Raw genomic sequence first — 19,580 nt, forward strand, 5'->3', positions numbered from 1 at the left:
CTGGTATATAACTTGTACTAACCCGATCAAAATTGGATAGTTACTTTGATACTACATGCCATTTAAACATTATCGGTTCGGATTATAGCTGAAACGTCACCTTAACCGGATCATTTTCATGCTGGGCCACTGCGATTTTATGAGGGCACTCGATGAGATAAACATCCCTACATATCCAATTTCTTATTTTGAAACGTATCAATTTACCCGCCGCACGGTTCAAATAAAAGGGAACTCCAAAATTATGAAATTGGTCATTTTACGCGACGTAACTATTTAATACTGATGTTAACGCCATTGTTGACGTCATGTGTAATAGTGGAACAGTCAATGCTGACGTAACAATCTGTCATTGTGGATGTCATTATGGACACTTATCGCATTATTAAAGAGGATGCTTTGAGTGTGAATATTTTAGAACAAAATGTCTATTAGAAGACCTATTACAATTTAAACTCGCGTTTCTCATATTGCTTTCTGTAAGTTGTATAAGAATTGATATACTAGTATTACTGACACTCACATTGTGAATAAAAACGTAATTCACAAAGTGATATACCTTAAGTACAAGTTAAGTCGCTCAAACAATTATGAAACCCATAAAACTAACTTTACAACTCCTTGTATCTTTTACGGTAAATCGAAAATGCTGTCTTTGTTAGTTTATATTTATTAGACCGTTTTGTCTTCGTCAGTTATTGGTCGTTTTGGCAGTGTGCCGCGTTGACCGTAGTCTACAGTCGGCATTCCGATGAGCTTTCGAGCACCGCAAAGTACAATGTGGTCCGGTCCGGTTTATTTCCCGTCCCAGAGGGCATCTGTGGAGCAAGTGGTTGTACAGGTACGAACTAGCTGAGTTATCAGTGGTATTCACCACGCCTCTCTACGGCTTTGACACAATTTAGTCATTACGCAAATATCGAGACTGTTTCAAAACTCACTTTGTTTACAGGGACTGAATTTGGTAAGTAGAAAATAACACCTAAACGTCACCAGCAACGTGACATGACAATCCACTTCCTAATTTGAACATGGCATTGTCGGCTCTTAATCGACAGTCCAGAGCTTATACTATTATAGCTATTTATGAGAATATGGCTACATCAGACTAAAACACTCTTGTTTCTTGACAATATTTCGAAATATGACCGAACACGATCCTATCTGACTGATGCTGTATGATATCAATAATATTGTGTCTTGCATGACCTGGGGTGTTTGTGTTTGCGTTGGTCGGGTCAATTAGTACTACAATTGGCACGTTTCACAAACATTTGAAAGAACCAGAGATAGGGTCAATACAAATCTGGCATTATGGGTATACTGCGAAACGGAAATGAAATGTGTGATACCACCTCATTTAGAATAGGTTGGTTAGTATGTTGTTTTACGCCACACTCCGCAATATTCCAGCTATATGACAGCAGTTTGTAAATAATCGAGTCTGGATCAGACAATCCAGTGATTGACATAGGATCAGTCCATATATTCACACGCACACAGCATGAGCATGCAATATTACTATGAATATTATATATATATACTGGCTAGCGACCAGTTGTCCTCAAGGACCTATTATCGCAAACTCCCAGTTATAGTAGGCACATGATTTTCATTTTACTTTTGCTCGTTTTCATTAGAAGAGAGAAATATTTATCCAAAAATGATGAACAAAATGGACTCTTGTGAGGAAATATTTATTTTAAAAACCCACCATAACCATTTGCTGAAATACAACATTAGAAAAGACGCGCGGGTGGTGTCATGACTAATTCACTCAAAAATATAATTCAAACAACACGATGATTCAGTTCTGACATTGCTTTCTATCTGTCTGTCATTTCTTCCACAAAATAGAACTCTGAAACCTATTTGAGGTATATTTAAAATAATTCATAACCTGTATATATCGCAAAGTCCATAATACATTGTGTTAATGATGAACCGGTGTAGATCAAATTTGGGGGATGTTGGTTTTTGTCAGTTTGCAGACGACAAAGTGATACTGGCAATTCTTATTTTGATGAATAAAAGGATTGAATGCAATACACAAGATAACTATAACTGTAATGTGTATAACTGAAGCAGTGCATATGGTCACATACTGTTAAAGGGGCACTGATCTAAAGCAGTTCCCCAGGACTGGTTGTTGCCTTTGTTATCGTTGTTTTCCGTGAGTACCCGGATAATATAGCAGAAACCTAGACTAGTTCGCGACCTGTGCTGCGCAATTCGCAAGCGCATTTGTCACTTTTATTGATAGTATAAGGGCGTATGGTCACATCTATCAACAAAATGAAATACAGTTTTGGAAATAATAAGGAAATGTAGGTCTCTTTGTGGGTAGCATCGGTAATGGTAACAAACTTTTGATAAGTCACTTGCTTGGTAATTGTGCGATTTTCGTTTACTCTATTTTGACTTGCAACACAAAATAAATATTTCTCCTGAGCATAGCTAATTTTATCGTGTTTATCGGAAATTTATCAAAAGCATGAATATTCAGTTATTTTACAAATTGACTGGAAAATATGTCCGTCTGTATAATTATGATAACGAATTCCAAACATTTTTATGTTTAATATCATCACCAAGAGACTGTAAATGTTACGATGAAAAGTACATTTCTATATTGTTTGGCTTCTAATCCTACATAATAATCTATTGTGATGTTTATAGGCCCTTTTGATTTGTTTTAGTCAATCAGTTAAAGAAATGGACAGATTTTTCAGTCAAAATGACTGAAATATTTACACATTAAATAAATTGCCTGATAGAATCACATTTTACAAATTGACTGTAATATATACACGCTTTCAAAGGAAAGGACTTGTGAAAACAACGTCTATCGCGCATCGAAGAATTTCCCAACCAAGACGTAGAGGAACAGGAATGAATCTGTCCAATGCTACAGCAAATGAAGGAAAACAAAATGAAATATCATAATTACAACCTACCAAATTAATGTGTATAATTTTAGGCAGCTTCCTTGTTCGAGGAATGTATCCGTGAATATCTACACAACAATATCCCACACGTCTGCAGCTGTACAAAGAAACTTATTCGATGTCACGTGTCTCTGTAACAATCAAATATTTTAGAAAATATATATCGTTTCGGGATATTATAACCCGTGTTCGTGGGTCCTACTATTTAACGTCCGGGGGCGTCCAGGAGGTTTCATCAGACGTCTTGAAACGTCTGGGAGGTTTCATCAGACGTCCGGAAGTTTAAAAATACAGTGCAGTAAAAAAAACATGTCATTTTCAGTTTGGTAAGATCGTGAGAATATCAACTGGCGTACGTGTTTGCCATGTGCAGCTGCCAGAAACTTCCGGTTACTGGTACTTCCATTTTCTGGTACTTCCATTTTCTGGCAGCTGCACATGGCAAACACATATGCCAGTTGATATTCTCACGATCTTACCAAACTGAGAAAGACATGTTTTATTGACTGTATTTTTAAACTCCCGGACGTCTGATGAAACCTCCCGGACGCTACCACCAGATGCTCCCCGACGTTGCCCGGACGCTATAGTACCGGATGTTTTACACTCAGTGAACCATTCTGGGGCCACGCATGAACTTTTGAAAACGTCTGTGTTTCAGTATTAGTGATGGAATAGTATACAGAATGTGACACTATAAAAGAACATTATTTTTGTTCCATAAGCAAATTTACATTGTATCCTTCAAAGCCTACGTTACGAATAACTCGTCAGTTCGAATAAAATCAAATCGTATTTGCTTCACAGATTCACCAATTAAAAAGAATAGGTGTGTATGTAATTTTTTTTTCCAGCTATATGTTATTTTTGTATAATTAATACAAGAACACAATTATATAGAATACACTTTATTATTTAGTATCATTCTCCCGGACGCTCCCTGGCAGCCAGGACGGTCCCAGACATTTCCTGACGCCCCCGGGCGTTATTTAGTAGCACCGGTGTTCGTTTCTCAACTGATCACTTAGATTGTTTCAGGTGTTTCACATAGGTGTCATGTCTCAAAGGTCGGCTGAGATAGCCGACGTGACAACTATTTTCATAACGTCCATGGTTCCTAAATAAAATCCATTGAGTTAGATAACAATGAGCAATCAATCAATATATTATCGGTTAACCCTTTGAACAAAATATGTTGTTTTTACATCGGCACTTCACGCCATGATATGAGTGTATTCCCTTTGTTTTAGTAAACCTAGACATGTAAACACTCACTTTTGACATATCCACTGTGAAAGGTAACAATCAATTTATTTTCTGTTAATCCTTTGATGACTAGGAACGATCTGTTGATTTACAAAAAAAGTAATCAACTGATCATTCATCTCTTGCTGGGCTGCCACGTGCATATTACATAACACACATTTCACCTCACTTCAAACCTCGATTTAGATTGAATAATTACCCCAGACACAATAAATGCCAAATGGGAACCTTTGTCAGGTATTCTGAGCGGTGCTACCACTAATTATACCTGTAATAAATTCATTAACTGAGCATCAAGCGAATGACGACAAATACACACAAGTGTAGGGTTATACCAAAGACGTATATACGTCCGTGGTTATACGAGAAAACGTGGATGACAATAGAGTAGTAATCGTATTATCGACGCAATCCGAAATCCGAAAATGCTTTCACTGCATGGATACGCTTTTATTTTTAAACTATAACAATCATATAACTATTTCCAAATGATAACATCCGATGAGCTTCTTTTTGTCTGTTTGTTTAGGCTGAAGAAATTAATTAACATGCCCCCTTTGTCGAAATCTTTTTAGATCACGGTTACCCAATCAGTGTTCAAAAATGAGTAAAACTATTATTGCCTCCAAGTTTATTCAGCTGTCCTTGTAGCCCAGTCTCTTGTCACGCTCAGTTGCGTTGCGTATCATCCAGGTACTCACGAGGAAAAAAAAACCACCAGTCCCGGGGAATTGCTTCAGATCAGTGCCCCTTTAAGATGATGGCGGTAACTGGATCAGTAAGTCGACGGGGAAAGTTCTAGTTCCACGGTTTTGAATCCCTACCTATAGCATTATAACAGAAATCAACTGAATCTTATTCCCCGGAAAGAACTAAGTGCATTTGCTCATAGTTTCACAAAATAAAAAGTTATTGGTACAGTCAACTTTGTACACTGAATAAATCAGAAATAACATGAAAAAATGGATACTGTACTAGAACAGATGTAATCTTCAGGTTTCGCTTCTGTTTCAATCAAGAATGCTATAAGTGTATTGCCTGGCACCCGGCAGATATTTAGGAGGAGGAGCTGTGCTCAAGTTAATGTCTCTTCGAAATGTCCAAGTGTTTTCTGTAATCAACATAATAACTTCCACACACATTTGGGGCCATGGGGTATCCTAGTGGTTACAGTGTTCGCTTGTCGGCTGAAGGCCCAGTTTTGATTTCCCACATGGGTACGATGTGTGAAGCCAATTTGTTGTGTCCCCTGGTGTGATATTGTTGGAATATTGCTAAAAGCATTGTAAACCCAACTGACTCACTTCTCACTGAGGTAGAATAGGTCTTCAGCAACCCATGCTTGCCGTAAAAGGCGACTATGCTTGTCGTAAAAGGCGACTAACGGGATCGGGTGGTCAGACTCGCTGACTTGGTTGATGCATGTCATCGATCCCAATTGCATGGATTGATGTTCATGATGTAAATCACTGGATTGTCTGGTCCAGACTCGATTATTTACAGACCGCCGTCATTGTAACTGGAATATTACTGAGTGCGGCGTAAAACAACACACCAAACCAAACCAAAACTTCTCACCACAGGAACTTGTTATTGGTCAGTAAATTTAATTATACTCCCTGCATATAGGAGTTATATATGTGTTTATTTACTGACCAATATCGAGTTATATAGGGGGTTTATGTTTTTATTTGCTGACCAATAATGGGTTATATAGAGGGTATATAATTTTATTTACTGACCACTAACGAGTTCTTGTAGTTAACACACATTAACATGATTTTAAGTCCACTTTTCAGGATAATTATGTCCTACAGATATTTCACTCATGGGGTGGTCAGGGAGCCTAGTGGTTAAAGCTGTCACTCCTCAAACTGAAGTCAAAATGACCAAACATTTTACTAAGTAATTTTTGTTTTTTTTGTGACTATGAGAGTTAGCATTTAGTAAAACAATAAACCACTTCATGGATAATAATAGTGCTATTTGAATGAACACTGCAAGATAAATTATGTCTCATTACGTTCCCTCAATTTGCTAATAATCCCTTCAACCTCTGGCTTGGTTAAATGCTTAAGGTTGCCTAGTTAGCTTGTATTACCAACTTGGTTGCAAGACAGATCTATCATTTTATTTTACGATCATATTTGTTGTACCAGTCGCCAGATGGATTTTGACAAGAGCATGTTCAAAGTAAACTACACAAACGTGTGGTTGTGTATTCTACAAAGAATATGGAAATTACTGCACACTTGGTTCCATCGGTTACATCTAGCTCTAGATTGAAAACAGTCCGCCTCCGTGGTCTAGTGGTAGAGCGTCCGCCCGGAGAGCGGAAGGTCCGGGGTTCCATCCCTGGCTGCGTCATACCAAAAGACATTAAAAGATGGTACTTGTTGTTACCCTGTCTGGTGCTCGGCATTAAGGGTCTAAAACAAGGACTGGTCGGCTTGGAGTCAGTATACTGTGTCTGAGTGGGGTGTTCATGTTAAACTGCGGCATGGTATCTCAGTGTGCTAGCACTATAAATCGGCATCAGTCCAGACTAGTTCAAGCAGCCACACACACATGTGCATGCACATCGCTATATAAGTGCAATAGTCTTGGACGCGATGTTAAACCCAATTTCACCTCACCACCTAGATTGAAAACACAGTACCGGTATGTTTATCTCCTAAATCAATGATGTACTAAAGACAGAGCTCAAGCTAAGCTGCGTATTTACATAAAAAGACGCATAAAATAAACTGAAATAAGCAGACAATTCAAACCCTAGCATATCAAATATGCAACAAAAACTATAAATACACTATTGAAATAAAATTAATGCTTATATTATAACTATTAGATAAAACGATTGCGTATTACAACTGTCAGATGAAATGATTGTGTAATAGTCGATCGCCAAATTCACTCAAAGACCGTTACATTTGGAAAAGCTTCTGCGACAAACATGCTGATAGATGTCAATTGAAAAGCACATTGTGCCTTATCAATGTACATGTTGTATCTGAATTAGTTGCTGACTGGTGATTAAAGAAATAAACGAATGAACAAAAAATGGCTTCCCAGAGAGGGAGCGGCAAACAGACGTAAATTGGTATACAACTATTCACATAGTTTAAAATGATTTGCAGGGATTGTTAGGAAACAGGTTATAATTTAAATACCCAAATATGAAGAAACAGGTGGGTAAAAAATAATTGAATGCCTTTAAAACTTGTGTATACTCAATGAAAGTCACCCCCTGGGTAAAATACCCATGTAACCAAAAGCTTATCTAACCTATTTAAGGTGTTCGTTGAAGTAGACAATTACCGTATTCGACGTAATAAGCGTCCGGGGCGCTCTCAAAATTAGAAATAAGGGGCTCTTATTTGAATATAATTTTGGTGAGAAAAAAAGAGTTAAAAGATTGTGAATTTTGTAGTTTATGCTGACAGCCTGAAATGATACAAAAGAAAAGTATGTGTGTATCATACACGACAGATATATTTTCCAGAATTTATTTGCCCTTAATTAAGGGTGCATATGACACGTATTATATACGAATAAATAAGTCTTGTGTACATTGATCAATTGGAACGGGTGCTAACTGGGATTGTTCACTAGCCAATATATTAGCAAATATCGCCATGGGTGCTTATATTTCGTCGAATACGGTAGTTGTTATGAGGATAAGAGAGGAGAAACCAGGAGAATTAAATTGTTATGATTGTTGGTTGTTTAATTGTTGGTTGTTTAATTGTTGATTTGTTTGATTGTTGATTCGTTGATTGTTAATTTGATTGTTGATTGTTAATTTGATTGGTTGATTGTTAATTTGATTGTTGATTGCTTTGATATTTTCTTGTTAGAATGAGATGATAATGTCCTTGGAAATATGAGGACAGGCACTGAAAGAGATCAGAGGATTTTCTTTATACTTTAAATCTATCATGAATTTGGAAAGTGTTCAATTCTGATTGGTCAATCATAGGTTTCAAATCCCACATCACATCATAAACTAATAATATTCATAGAAAAATATATATTTCCGAGTTATTGTTGAGAGGCATTTTAAAATAAATGTGCTGTTACATGTTACCAAACATATATTTGCACTTACTACAATATGCAAAGTTTTTGGTTACCTGTAGATTTAACCATGCTAAATCAAACATTTGAACCCTCACTCTGCTCATTTGCTTCTGAAGTCCATTTAGTGTGGGTAAATCTTTAACTTACCTAGTTCTTCATTGAAACAAAGAACGTTTATCACCTTATTATCAATATGATATTAGAAAATGAATTTAGAGATATTGTGTATTTTAATGTGATGTGTTTCACAATCTGTTGCATGGCAACACATATGAATAGGTTGATCAATATTAATGTACATTGCACCGAGTTATATTACAGCCTTAATGTAATGGATTTATGTAGATTGAGGTATGTTCAACACACTTTAGGCCAGAATAAATTAATTTTAGATTTTCATGCAAATTTATAGAAACTGACATTTAAAAAAGCAATATGTGTATAAACACATTAACTGATAAATTCAAGGTTGTTTAATTTCTGCGGCAAGATATGTTTGGATTATGTAAGAAATATTTTCTAATTTATTTTAATCAAGATAACTTCATGGTCAATATGTCTACTTAAACAGAGTTGGGGCGGTCGTGTAGCTGATGGTTAAAGCGTTTGCTGGTCACGCCGAAGACCTGTGTTTGATTCCCCACATGGGTACAATGTGTGAAGCCCTTTTCTGGTGTCCCCTGCCCTGATATTGCTAGAATAAAAGCGGAGTAAAACCATACTCATTCACTCACTCACTCACTCACATGGAGTAAAAATGCGCAAAGGTAATTCAGGGTTTCATTTTGTTCAATATATCTTTGAATACAACTTGAATTAAAATAATGTTTTGTGTCAAGTGCATAATATTTTATTCCTATTTTTAAGTCTATAAATATTTAATAGTAGTTTTTCTGTAAAACAAGCAAATATATTAGTTTAATATAAATGAAAAATGATTTAATTTGGAATAATAAAAAGAAAAAGATAAAAAGATCAATATTGACAAATAAATATGAAAATAGAGGTTTAAGAATGATTGATATTTGTAAATTCAATATGGCTTTAAAACTTTCAACGCTTAAGAAATATATAAACAAAAAAAAGTATAGCAACCCAAGCATAAAATTTCCCCCTGATAGATATTCTACAGCTTCATGTTGTTAGGGTGTTTAAAGATTTTTATGTTTATGATATCAAGGGTACCTTTTTAGATTACAATAAAATTATATTTAATATCCCTCATAATTTGAGAAGGCTAATTTCTGATATACCAACTAAATATCTTTATAATCAAGACCTAAGTAGCCCTTTAAAAACATTACTGAAACCATCCAAAGGTGGAAGAACCTTATGATGTTTTTATTTTATGTAACACATCTCCTTTAAGAATCTATAGGAAATGGGAAGATATATTAGAACAGACTATTCAATGGAACAAAAAAATTATATCATGTATATTTAGACATTGTGCCAAAGATGTAAAAGTGTTAGATTTTCAATATAGATTTTTGCATAGAGCAATTTATACTAAAGAATTACTAAAAATGAAATTAGTTGATAATGATATTTGTTGCTTTTGTCAATCTAGTAAAGCAGATTTACAGCATGTATTTTTCAGTGGTGTACAAGTTAGAACATTTTGGCTAGACTTAACAGTGTATATGGAGCAAATTGATGATCATCCAATAATCCCTGATGAAATATCCGTTTTTATTGATTCAATATCAGGTGACCAACTTTTAATCCATGTCATAATTTTAGCGAAAAGACATATTTATTAATCCAGTATAAAAAATAAACAACTTAAATTACAATGTTTCAAAGCAACACTGAAAGAGGTATTTGCTGTTGAAAAATTAATTGCTAGAAGAAGCAACAAATTGAATATGTTTGAAAATAAATGGAGATACTTCTTAAGAATTTATTGACTATTAAATAATAGATCTTTGCTATATTGATCAATACTGTTTTGACAACTTTCTTGTGCATCCTTTGCACTATACATATATTTAAGGTCAATAATACCTACCGTATTCGACGTAATAAGCGCCCCGCTCTAATAAGCGCCCAAGGCGATATTTGCTAATATATTGACTAGTGAACAATCCCAATTGGCACCCTTCGTGTGTTATATGCAGCCTTAATTAAGGGAAATTAAATTCTGGAAAAATATATCTGGCGTGTCTAAAACGCACAGACTTTTCTTTCGTATCATTTCAGGCTGTCAGCCTAAACCACAAAATTTACGATCTTTCAACTCTTTCACCAAAATAATATTCTAATAAGAGCCCCCCCTTTCTAATTTTGAGAGCGCCCTGGGCGCTTATTACGTCGAATACGATATATACATTTAGAATAATACCAAGAATGTACATCTCTTGCCAACACTTGACGTCTGTACCACAAATGTTTATTGTCTACCAAAGATGTTTATCTTGCCATGTAACCACCGTTAAGTGAATAAAAAACTTTGAAAAAAGTATATAAATGAAAACATTAATGTCAGATATAAGATTATTTGTTAATAACAGTAAATGAATGCTTGTCCTCTTTTGAGAAATCTGAAGGTTAGAAATAGAATTAAAACAAACTTGGAACCTTGGTTGCCATGACTATAAGAGATAAGACTGTTTAAAATTTATTTCTATTTCTGCAGCTGCTTCTATAATTTGCAGAGTGTCACATATGCCACGTAAACATGTTTGTTTGTCTTGAAAGTGGCTATTTCCAACATGTTTGTTAGCTTAGCCTTAGTCACCGGGATGATTCATGTCAGGATCACCAGATTTGATGCAAAGGTTGACACCTTGTACAGGTTGTGACAACATCCAGATTTTCATGTTGTCGTCTTCACACTCCCCATGCTCAAAGCTGTAGAGTAAGAGGCGACAAGGGGATCAAGTGGTCAGGCTCGCTGACTTGGTTGATGCATGTTATCATATTCCAATTGTGTTGATCGATGCTCATGATGTCAGTCACTGGATTGTCTGGGCCAGACTCGGTTATTTACAGACCGCTGTCATATAGCTGGAATATTGCTGAGTGCGGCGTTAAACAAGAAACAAACAAACAGTAAGAAACAGTATGCATGGGAGCTGATAAATTCTGTATAGTCCATCAGTTCATACGAGCAACAAGGAGTGAGGCCAGTAACTTTCCCTGTATATCTGCCTGGACCAACCTTTTTTTGTCTTCACTGATTATTATATGTTATATCTTCTTATTTCTGTTTGCAATTAGTTTGAATATATCCACAACGAGTCTCAGCCTTTTTATTCGCCATTCCAAACTACCCATCAGTTTCATTTTGGGAGATCAGATATCATTTATATTTCTCCATAATTCTGTCTTCCAATAGATTGAAATGTACATGAAATAAGTAATATAAATCACAATTACCCAATTAATTTTGACCAAAAATGGCAGAGTATTTTTAAAAACATTTCTACTCATTGGTGTAAAATGCCCAATTGACTGGACCCAAAGGGAGTAAAATATATTGAATACCCCCCAAAAACTATCAATACCCAATGTGAATGATAACATGTGAGTAAGTAAATATGCAGTGGCTGAAAGACTTATGCAGGGCTATGTGGTACTTCTTTGGCCCACTTGATGTTGAGTGTGTGAGTGAGTTGGGTTTAACGCCGCTTTTAACAGTATTCCAGTTATATCACGGCGTGTCAGCTTAATGTGGGAGGAAAGCCCAAAGTGATGCAGGTCTCAAACGTGTACCACTTCGGTGAAACCCACGAGCACGGGTATGGTGCTGACAAACCTAGAAACATAATCGGGGCGAACCCGGATTCGAACCCACAATCATAGGTTTCTGGCGTGCCCAAGGGACGCAAACTCTGCACAGCAAATCGCGACGCCTTAGACGACTGGGCCACCCGTGCCCCCCATCTTTATGTTGAGGTCCAGGTTGTTGTAGCACTTGGTTTGCAGATTACTGGTTATTTTTATTCTATCATCTTCTTCAGGCAAGGGAATTTACTGACTGTAAAAGTCCAGTTTCCACCCTTGCCAAACTGGGCTGGAATTTCTGGGCTCGATTTGTAGCACCACCGACTGACTGACTGATATAGACGATTTAACGCGCGCTTTCCGACTGTAGCGTATTTCGCACACGGGCCTGGCCAGACCATTTAGTGTATTCCGAAAAGGTAGAAAGTGGTGTGTGCAACCCAAGAGGGGGATTTTAGGGGTTGCTTAATTATATTGAATTTTTGGAATTTTTAAATTTGGAATAAATGCTGAGGTGGGTGGAGGAGGGAACTAAGGGAGCCGGATGAGGTGGGTGTTTGTATGTTTATTGGATTTTGGATTGGTAGATTAATTAGTTTTTAGATGCGCTTAATTAGGTCTGGTTTGATTAGGAATACGCCTAGGGCCTTGAAGTTTTCTAGTTTATTTTGAGGGTTTAGTATTTCATCTAGAGTAGGAACCTTATTTAGATTGAGGGTGGTTTGTAGTGTGGTTCTGTGTGTTTTGTAGTGGCTGCAGTGGATGAGTGCGTGTTCTGTGGTTTCGGGTTGTTTGCAGTGGAGGCAGTTGCCTGTGGTGTGCCTTTTAAGTTTTTTTAGGTGGTTATTTAGGTTAGTGTGTCCTGTTTGGAGTTTTGTAATTGATCTGTCAATTTTTTTTGAGTTTTAGGTTTGGCTAGTGGTTTTCTGAGCACTTTTTTGATTTGGCTATTTGAGTTTTGATATTGATTATGCCATTTTTTGGTTATTTTTTGTTTGTTAACACTTTTAATTTCTGATTTTGAGATGGGTAGGTTTAGGCTTATTTCTGGTATTTTGAGAGATAATTTAGCTGCTTTATCGGCGCTTTCGTTGCCGTAAATTCCTACGTGGGCGGGGATCCACAAGAAGGTTATTTGTTTGCCTGCTTTTGTTAGGTCGTTGGAGCTTTTAAGTATTTGGTTTATTAATTTAGGTCGTTTTTTGTAGTAGCACCACCAGTGGATATTACAAGTTATATCCTTCTATGTCCCTCCTACTGACCAATCAGATTCCACCTTTCATATCACTTGCATTTGCTTCAAACAATATCTTGAATATGGGGCCGCCCAGTCTGATCGATAGTCAAGATCTATGTATTGAATAAAACGGATCTTAACTCACTAAGTACATCAAATCACATGAGCACCTATATTGAAAGCATGAAAAGATTTCGAAAATACCTGTCGATGCCCAGTTGATGGTACGCTTACCTCCCATTAGTTACGCCCCATTTGTCACACACCTGCATACTCCCAGTTGTCACACACCTCCATATTCCCAGTTGTCACACAGCCTGGGAGGAGGCCAGGAGGGGAATAATTAAGACAACACCTACTGAGTAATGGACCTGTCCCAACTGGAGTACATAGGATTGCCAAGCTGGAATTTTAGCACAAATGTTATTGTGAAATGTAATGATATGACTAAAAGGCAACTTATCTGTTTTGAATGTATGGTTAATCTGTCTTACAACAAAATATATGAAACAATAAGATATTCTTTGGTGAATTAATTGTTAATGTATTTATTATATTTTACTACAGTCAGATCTGAACTCCAGTTTTAATCAAATTAAGTATGTTACCTGGGTATATACAGGGTTTGTTTCCACCGCAAAGCCATAAAAGGCAAACCAATCAAATTCGAAAAAATCTGTAATATTTCTTGGGGTGATCCTTGATCAACACCTCACTTGGCGCAAACATATAGAATATGTGGAAAACAGATGTCAAAAAGACCTGCACGTATTACGGGCAATTTCAGGCACATCTTGGGGCATATCGAGAGACACTCAGCTGGACCACTACAAATCACTTATCAGATCAAAAATAGACTTTGGTTGTTAGGCTTTCCACTCAGCATCAAGCACTGTCTTGAGCAGCCTCGACAGAACACAATGCAATATGCCTAATACTGGCATAAGAAAGATAATATAAATGATGTCAATAATTATAGACGAATAACGCTGATGGATGTATTTGGAAAGTTGATGACAACAGTTGATAGTCTCAAGACTTTTGCGGACGTTTATGATACAATTCCTGAAGCTCAGACAGGATTTCGAAGCGGATACAGTACAATTGATAATATATTTACATTACAGTGTTTAGCACAAAAATATCTCTCTAAACGTCTGGGATGATTTGATTGTTTGTTTGTTGATTTCCGTGAAGCGTTCGATTCGATTAACCGAAAGCTCTTGTGGTATTCTTTAATGGAAAATGGAATACACGGTCGTTTATTGGTGGTTTTGAAGGATCTATACTCTAGGATTCAGTGTGCTGTCAGGACCTCAAATAACTCTCTTTTCGATTATTTCGAATCACTGACTGGTGTTTGACAGGGCTGCACGTTGAGTCCGTTTCTGTTAACGATGTTTATCCTTGAATTACAGTCTATGATAGAAAGTAGTGATTTGCGAGGGATTTTTATTGGAGAGGAGTTTAAAGACATATTACTTTTACTATATGTAGATGATTTGTGTATATTTGATGACACAGTAATAGGTCTGCAAAGAAAAATTGATATTTTATCCAATTTTTGTAAAATGTGGGGATTTGAAATTAACATGTCTAAAACCGAAATTTTGGTTTTCAGAAGAGGTGGTACTTTAAGGTGTGATGAACGATGGTTTTTGAATGATAAACGTATCAATGTTAGTACTTACTATAAGGACCCGTGAAGATTCCGGGGTAGAATAGGTCTTCAGCAACCCATGCTTGCCGTAAAAGGTGACTATGCTTGTCATAAAAGGCGACAAACGAGATCAGGTGGTTGATGCATGTCATTGATCCCAATTGTGTGGATCGATGCTCATGATATTGATCACTGGATTGATCACTGGATTGTCTGGTCCAGACTCGATTATTTACAGACCGCCTTCATATAGCTGGAATATTGCTGAGTTCGGCGTTAAACAACCAACCAACCAACCAACTTACTATAGTTATCTGTGTGTTCTGTTTTCAAATAGATGGTCTTGGACTAAATGCATTGATATCCTCGAGATAAAAGCCCATAAGGCTTTGTTTGCTGTTAAACAATTGCAGTTTCACTTTGTAAATATGCCAGTTAACATTTTATTTAAATTGTTTGATATTAAGATAAAGCCCATAGTTCTTTATGGTGCTGAGATCTGGGGTTGCAAAGGTAGTCAAATTGTCCAAACTTTTCATACTAAGTTTTGTAAATTTGTTTTCGGAGTTGGTAAATATGTGTCAAGTACAGCAATATTAGCTGAATGTGGAAGATATGGTTTGCATGTGGATTATCATATGAAGTGTGTTAAATACTGGTGTAAACTGATTAGAATGAATGATGAAAGATATCCCCGACAGTGTTATTTGTTAATGAAGAAGCTGGATGAATGTGGTAGAATTACTTGGGCAACTCATGTAAAATATTTACTCGACATTTATGGATTTGGTTATGTGTGGCACGAACAGAATATTGGTGATGTTAAGTGTTTCTTGCAGCTGTTTAGACAACGTTTGTTGGATTGTAACAAAACGATTTTACAGATGAAAATTTATGAGTCTTCTAAATTAAGGTATTATTCACACTTCAAGATATTATTGGATATGGAATATTATGTTACAGCTTTCAGAAATAGAGACCATAGACGCAGGTGTCAGGAAAATTTAAAATCCCAATCGGACATTGGCATTTAGGCCACGCCCCCTTCAAATAGCGTATTTTAGTACAACTTTTGACACACATTACAAGTTTACGTATTCATAATATGATGAATTATGAATTGTTTTAATTTAAATTGTTTAATTCACCGGACAATTAATAACAAATAATATCATTTTAGATATACATGGAAAACATTCTATGATAGACGTATGCTGTGCCTGTTGAGATTAAGTGAATTGCCTATATTCATATTCATATTGGCCACAGGTGCAGCAACAGATACATCACTAGAAGCATAACATGTAGAAACCCTAAGAAGAGAGCAGTCAATATGATATTTATAACAAATAATATACACAAAGAAAGTACAAGTTTACTTTTCGACAGTATCTTTAGATAAGTACCTGAAGTACAAGATTGCTTTTCTACTTGTCTTGGGTCACTCCATTCTAATACTTAGGTAACATAGGGTAGACCAGTCAGTGCCTTCAGCCATGACCTATGTTGTTGTAAGCTGTGTGACAAACGGGACGTGTAACTAACCAATGGGAGGATACCGATGGTACACATGCTCTGCTAATGTTGCAATCGACCGAAATCTTCATGGCAGTTTTACGAACCGGATGTCAAATGCATTATGTGAATTTTTATAGGAATATGCATAGACTCATTAATTCAGCCAAAATGAAACTCCTGAATTTCAGCCTAGTTCAGCAGGGGTGGGAACTGGACTTTTATAGCCGGTTAACTCCCTTGGCTCAGGAAGATGTAACCTATAGGAAATATACTGCAGGTACTCAAAGTTTAAATAATAATAAAATTGCAAAAAGGGTAATCTCAAAAGGCTTAAATAAAAAATGAGAATATGCTACTTGAAGAGTTCCTTTGAAAGAATTTCTTTACATATGATATATATGATCTGTTTTATGAGGTCCTTTTTTAAAAGGACAAATAGAATTGCTTGTATTGCTGTTGTAAACATGCAGGAATTTGTTTGAGTTCTACAAATTTAATGCAGATATAATAGATCATTGTTCTCCCAGGCTGTAACAAGCACCTGTTACACAAGTGCAGACACATGACGCTGGTGTATCATTTGTTCTAGATACACTGTACAAGCGCCGTGGTTCGGAGTACGCTGAGTACTGTGACATGAACAATAGCTGAACAGGCAGTTATTGTAGAAAACAACCTTGTAAGATTTATTAATTATTGTGTTTGAGTGAGTGAGTATGGTTTTACACTGCTTTTGCAATACACCAGAAATGGGCTACACACATTGTACCCATGTAGGGAATCGAACCTGGGACTTCGGCTTGATGAGCAAACGCTTTAACCACTAGGCTACCCCACCACTAGGAACGGACAGTGTTACCTTTTGTTCATAGAACTCTGCTTGATGGATGTGGATTGGTTGAGGTCGTTGAGGTTTTCTACTGTAATATTTGAATGTAGGAACCATGTTGTTTTTGACAGAGTTGTGCAGACCCCCATAATTTTAAATTTAATTTTGAAAGCTGGATATATATAATACCTTTGATGTGTATTTCTGAAATGTACATAGATTTATTTTCAGATTGTTGGTTATGTTTTATGAGGTTATGGTTTTTTTATCATTTCACAGGACTGATAAATCTGTCTGAAGCATGGGGAAGAGTTCGAGTTCGTCCTCTGATTCCTCAGACTATGAGTGGAAGCATCTTCCCAAACATCAGAAGAAGCAGATGAAAAAATGGAAGAAGAAGATGAGGAAGGTGAGACATCAGACATTATCTTGCAGTGTCAGTTGTTTGGAATTCCTGGAGATGGACTGTATACAAACAATGAAGTACCTTTGTCCATGAATATCATTCTTAGAATTATGAAAATCTGGAAAACAGATTAACTTGTTAAACAAATGGATTATCATCAAAGATCAATGACAGAATGCTGTTAATGATGAAAACTGTTTCCAACATTAGTGTGTATGATCGCACATGGATAAAGCAATATATTTTAATCTATAGCGGTGTAACGGCCATACACAGGAATTGTCCTGGAAATTTTTACTTATGAGAGAAAATCTCCCCTGGACCAAAAGCAATGAGATTTTTTGGCGTGTGATGAGATTTTGCTAATTTTCAGAGATATTTCATCTTCACACAGTGGGGAAACTGTATTTGATTTTTGGTATTTGTGACTCAAATAATGTTGCAAGTAATATTACTAGGTTATACATGTATAGATATATCCTCGGATATCCTATTTTTGTCATTAATTATTCAACTGTGAATAGATGTATTTAAAAATATTAGCATTAGTATTAACAAAAAATTACATTCGACTTACATTTGTGTTCATTATCTACTTTATGAGAAATTACACTAATATTTCTGTATTTCTGTTTATTGTTGACTTGATGGAGAATTATTTGTGATGACAATTATAGATCGTTTAGGAAGCATGTTTACCACCATCAGCTGTGCATTTCCACCATTCCATTTCCACCATTGTCGGTGATATAGGTCACTCCATGCAGTGATATAGGAATCAGTTATGCACACTAAAAGATAGCATGCAAAGTTGCGAGCATGCAAATCGCTGTTTCAATTGACAACTTTTGACGAATGAATAAACTAGTGTGTAAGTTTTTTATTGACATTTTTAGGTACCATAGATAAATGTTTTCAAGCAAAACGACATTTTCGATTTTAGTAGGTAAAAATGAGATTGTTAATGCAGATAAAACTATTGAAAGATCTACGCAATTTTCAATTTCGCTGAATGAATGTTGATGCAATATCTAAAGAACTATGCGAGAATTTCGCAAAATCGCGGCCTAAGTCAATCCCTGCACACAGCATTGTATTGCGATACGAGGCCAATACATGGATTTACAACTCCTGTATCGCGATACATACGATACTTTGCATTACTAGTTATGTTGGTGTAAAACATAAATAATAACAGAAGCTAATCAACATTCAGTTTAGGCAGATTCTATAGTGTTTCCTGGTTGGCGATAAAAACATTGTCTTCTAGACTGTATGTTTCTGCCCAACACTATCCAAACTCCGATCTCTGAAATTTCAAAAGAATGTTCACGGTTGTGATTCACGTGTGAAAAGAATGATGATCAACTCATGAAATACAAGTACTGTATCGGGATACGAATCGTATCGCACCCATAGTTTCAAGATATTTATCGTATCGCAACCCACTGTATTCTAACACCTCTATTCTAGCCAGTTCTAGTCATGCTAGGTGAGGTTTGATCGCTCCGTATCACTTGATACCAGGATCTCGAACTGGTCCATATTTTAGTAATTTTTGCCTTGCCGTTTGCTTGGAATCCATGGAGGAAATATTTGGGAACAGAACTCGTCCCCAGTACTCTTTATTGTTTTAAGAGTCAAATTAATGGGGATAAGGAGGTTGTCGTGTTTCCCCTGGCTCATTGAGTGGCAACATGGTTGGTGTTCATACTATCAACCACTGGTCAATTATTTGCATGGTCCTTGGAAATACAGGAATATTGTTGATTTAGTGCGGCCTCCTCAGAATAACACAACTAAACATTCCCAGGGAGTTATTGAGGATTCCAAATTAATTGCTGTTTGCAGGCACATGGTGGAAAATAACTATTTTGTTCAAAATTGGGATTTTTTTAAGTTCTTAC

The 19,580-nt window shown here is 36.3% G+C and overlaps 1 protein-coding gene across 1 annotated transcript in view; it reads left to right on the forward strand.

Annotated features, from left to right (window-relative positions):
• The first annotated feature begins 847 nt into the window (after positions 1-847).
• The window catches only part of LOC139468420 (annexin A13-like), a 43,989-nt gene continuing 25,256 nt past the window's right edge, over positions 848-19,580 (forward strand). Inside the window, exons 1-2 of the mRNA XM_071250375.1 lie at positions 848-964; positions 17,547-17,676. Coding sequence (XP_071106476.1) covers positions 17,569-17,676 — 108 coding nt within the window. The 5' untranslated portion in view covers positions 848-964; positions 17,547-17,568. The remainder of the gene's footprint in view (positions 965-17,546; positions 17,677-19,580) is intronic.

The sequence above is a fragment of the Haliotis cracherodii genome, unplaced genomic scaffold (assembly GCF_022045235.1).
Source record: "Haliotis cracherodii isolate W230 unplaced genomic scaffold, xgHalCrac1.p SCAF_2, whole genome shotgun sequence".
In the NCBI taxonomy this organism is placed as follows: domain Eukaryota; kingdom Metazoa; phylum Mollusca; class Gastropoda; order Lepetellida; family Haliotidae; genus Haliotis; species Haliotis cracherodii.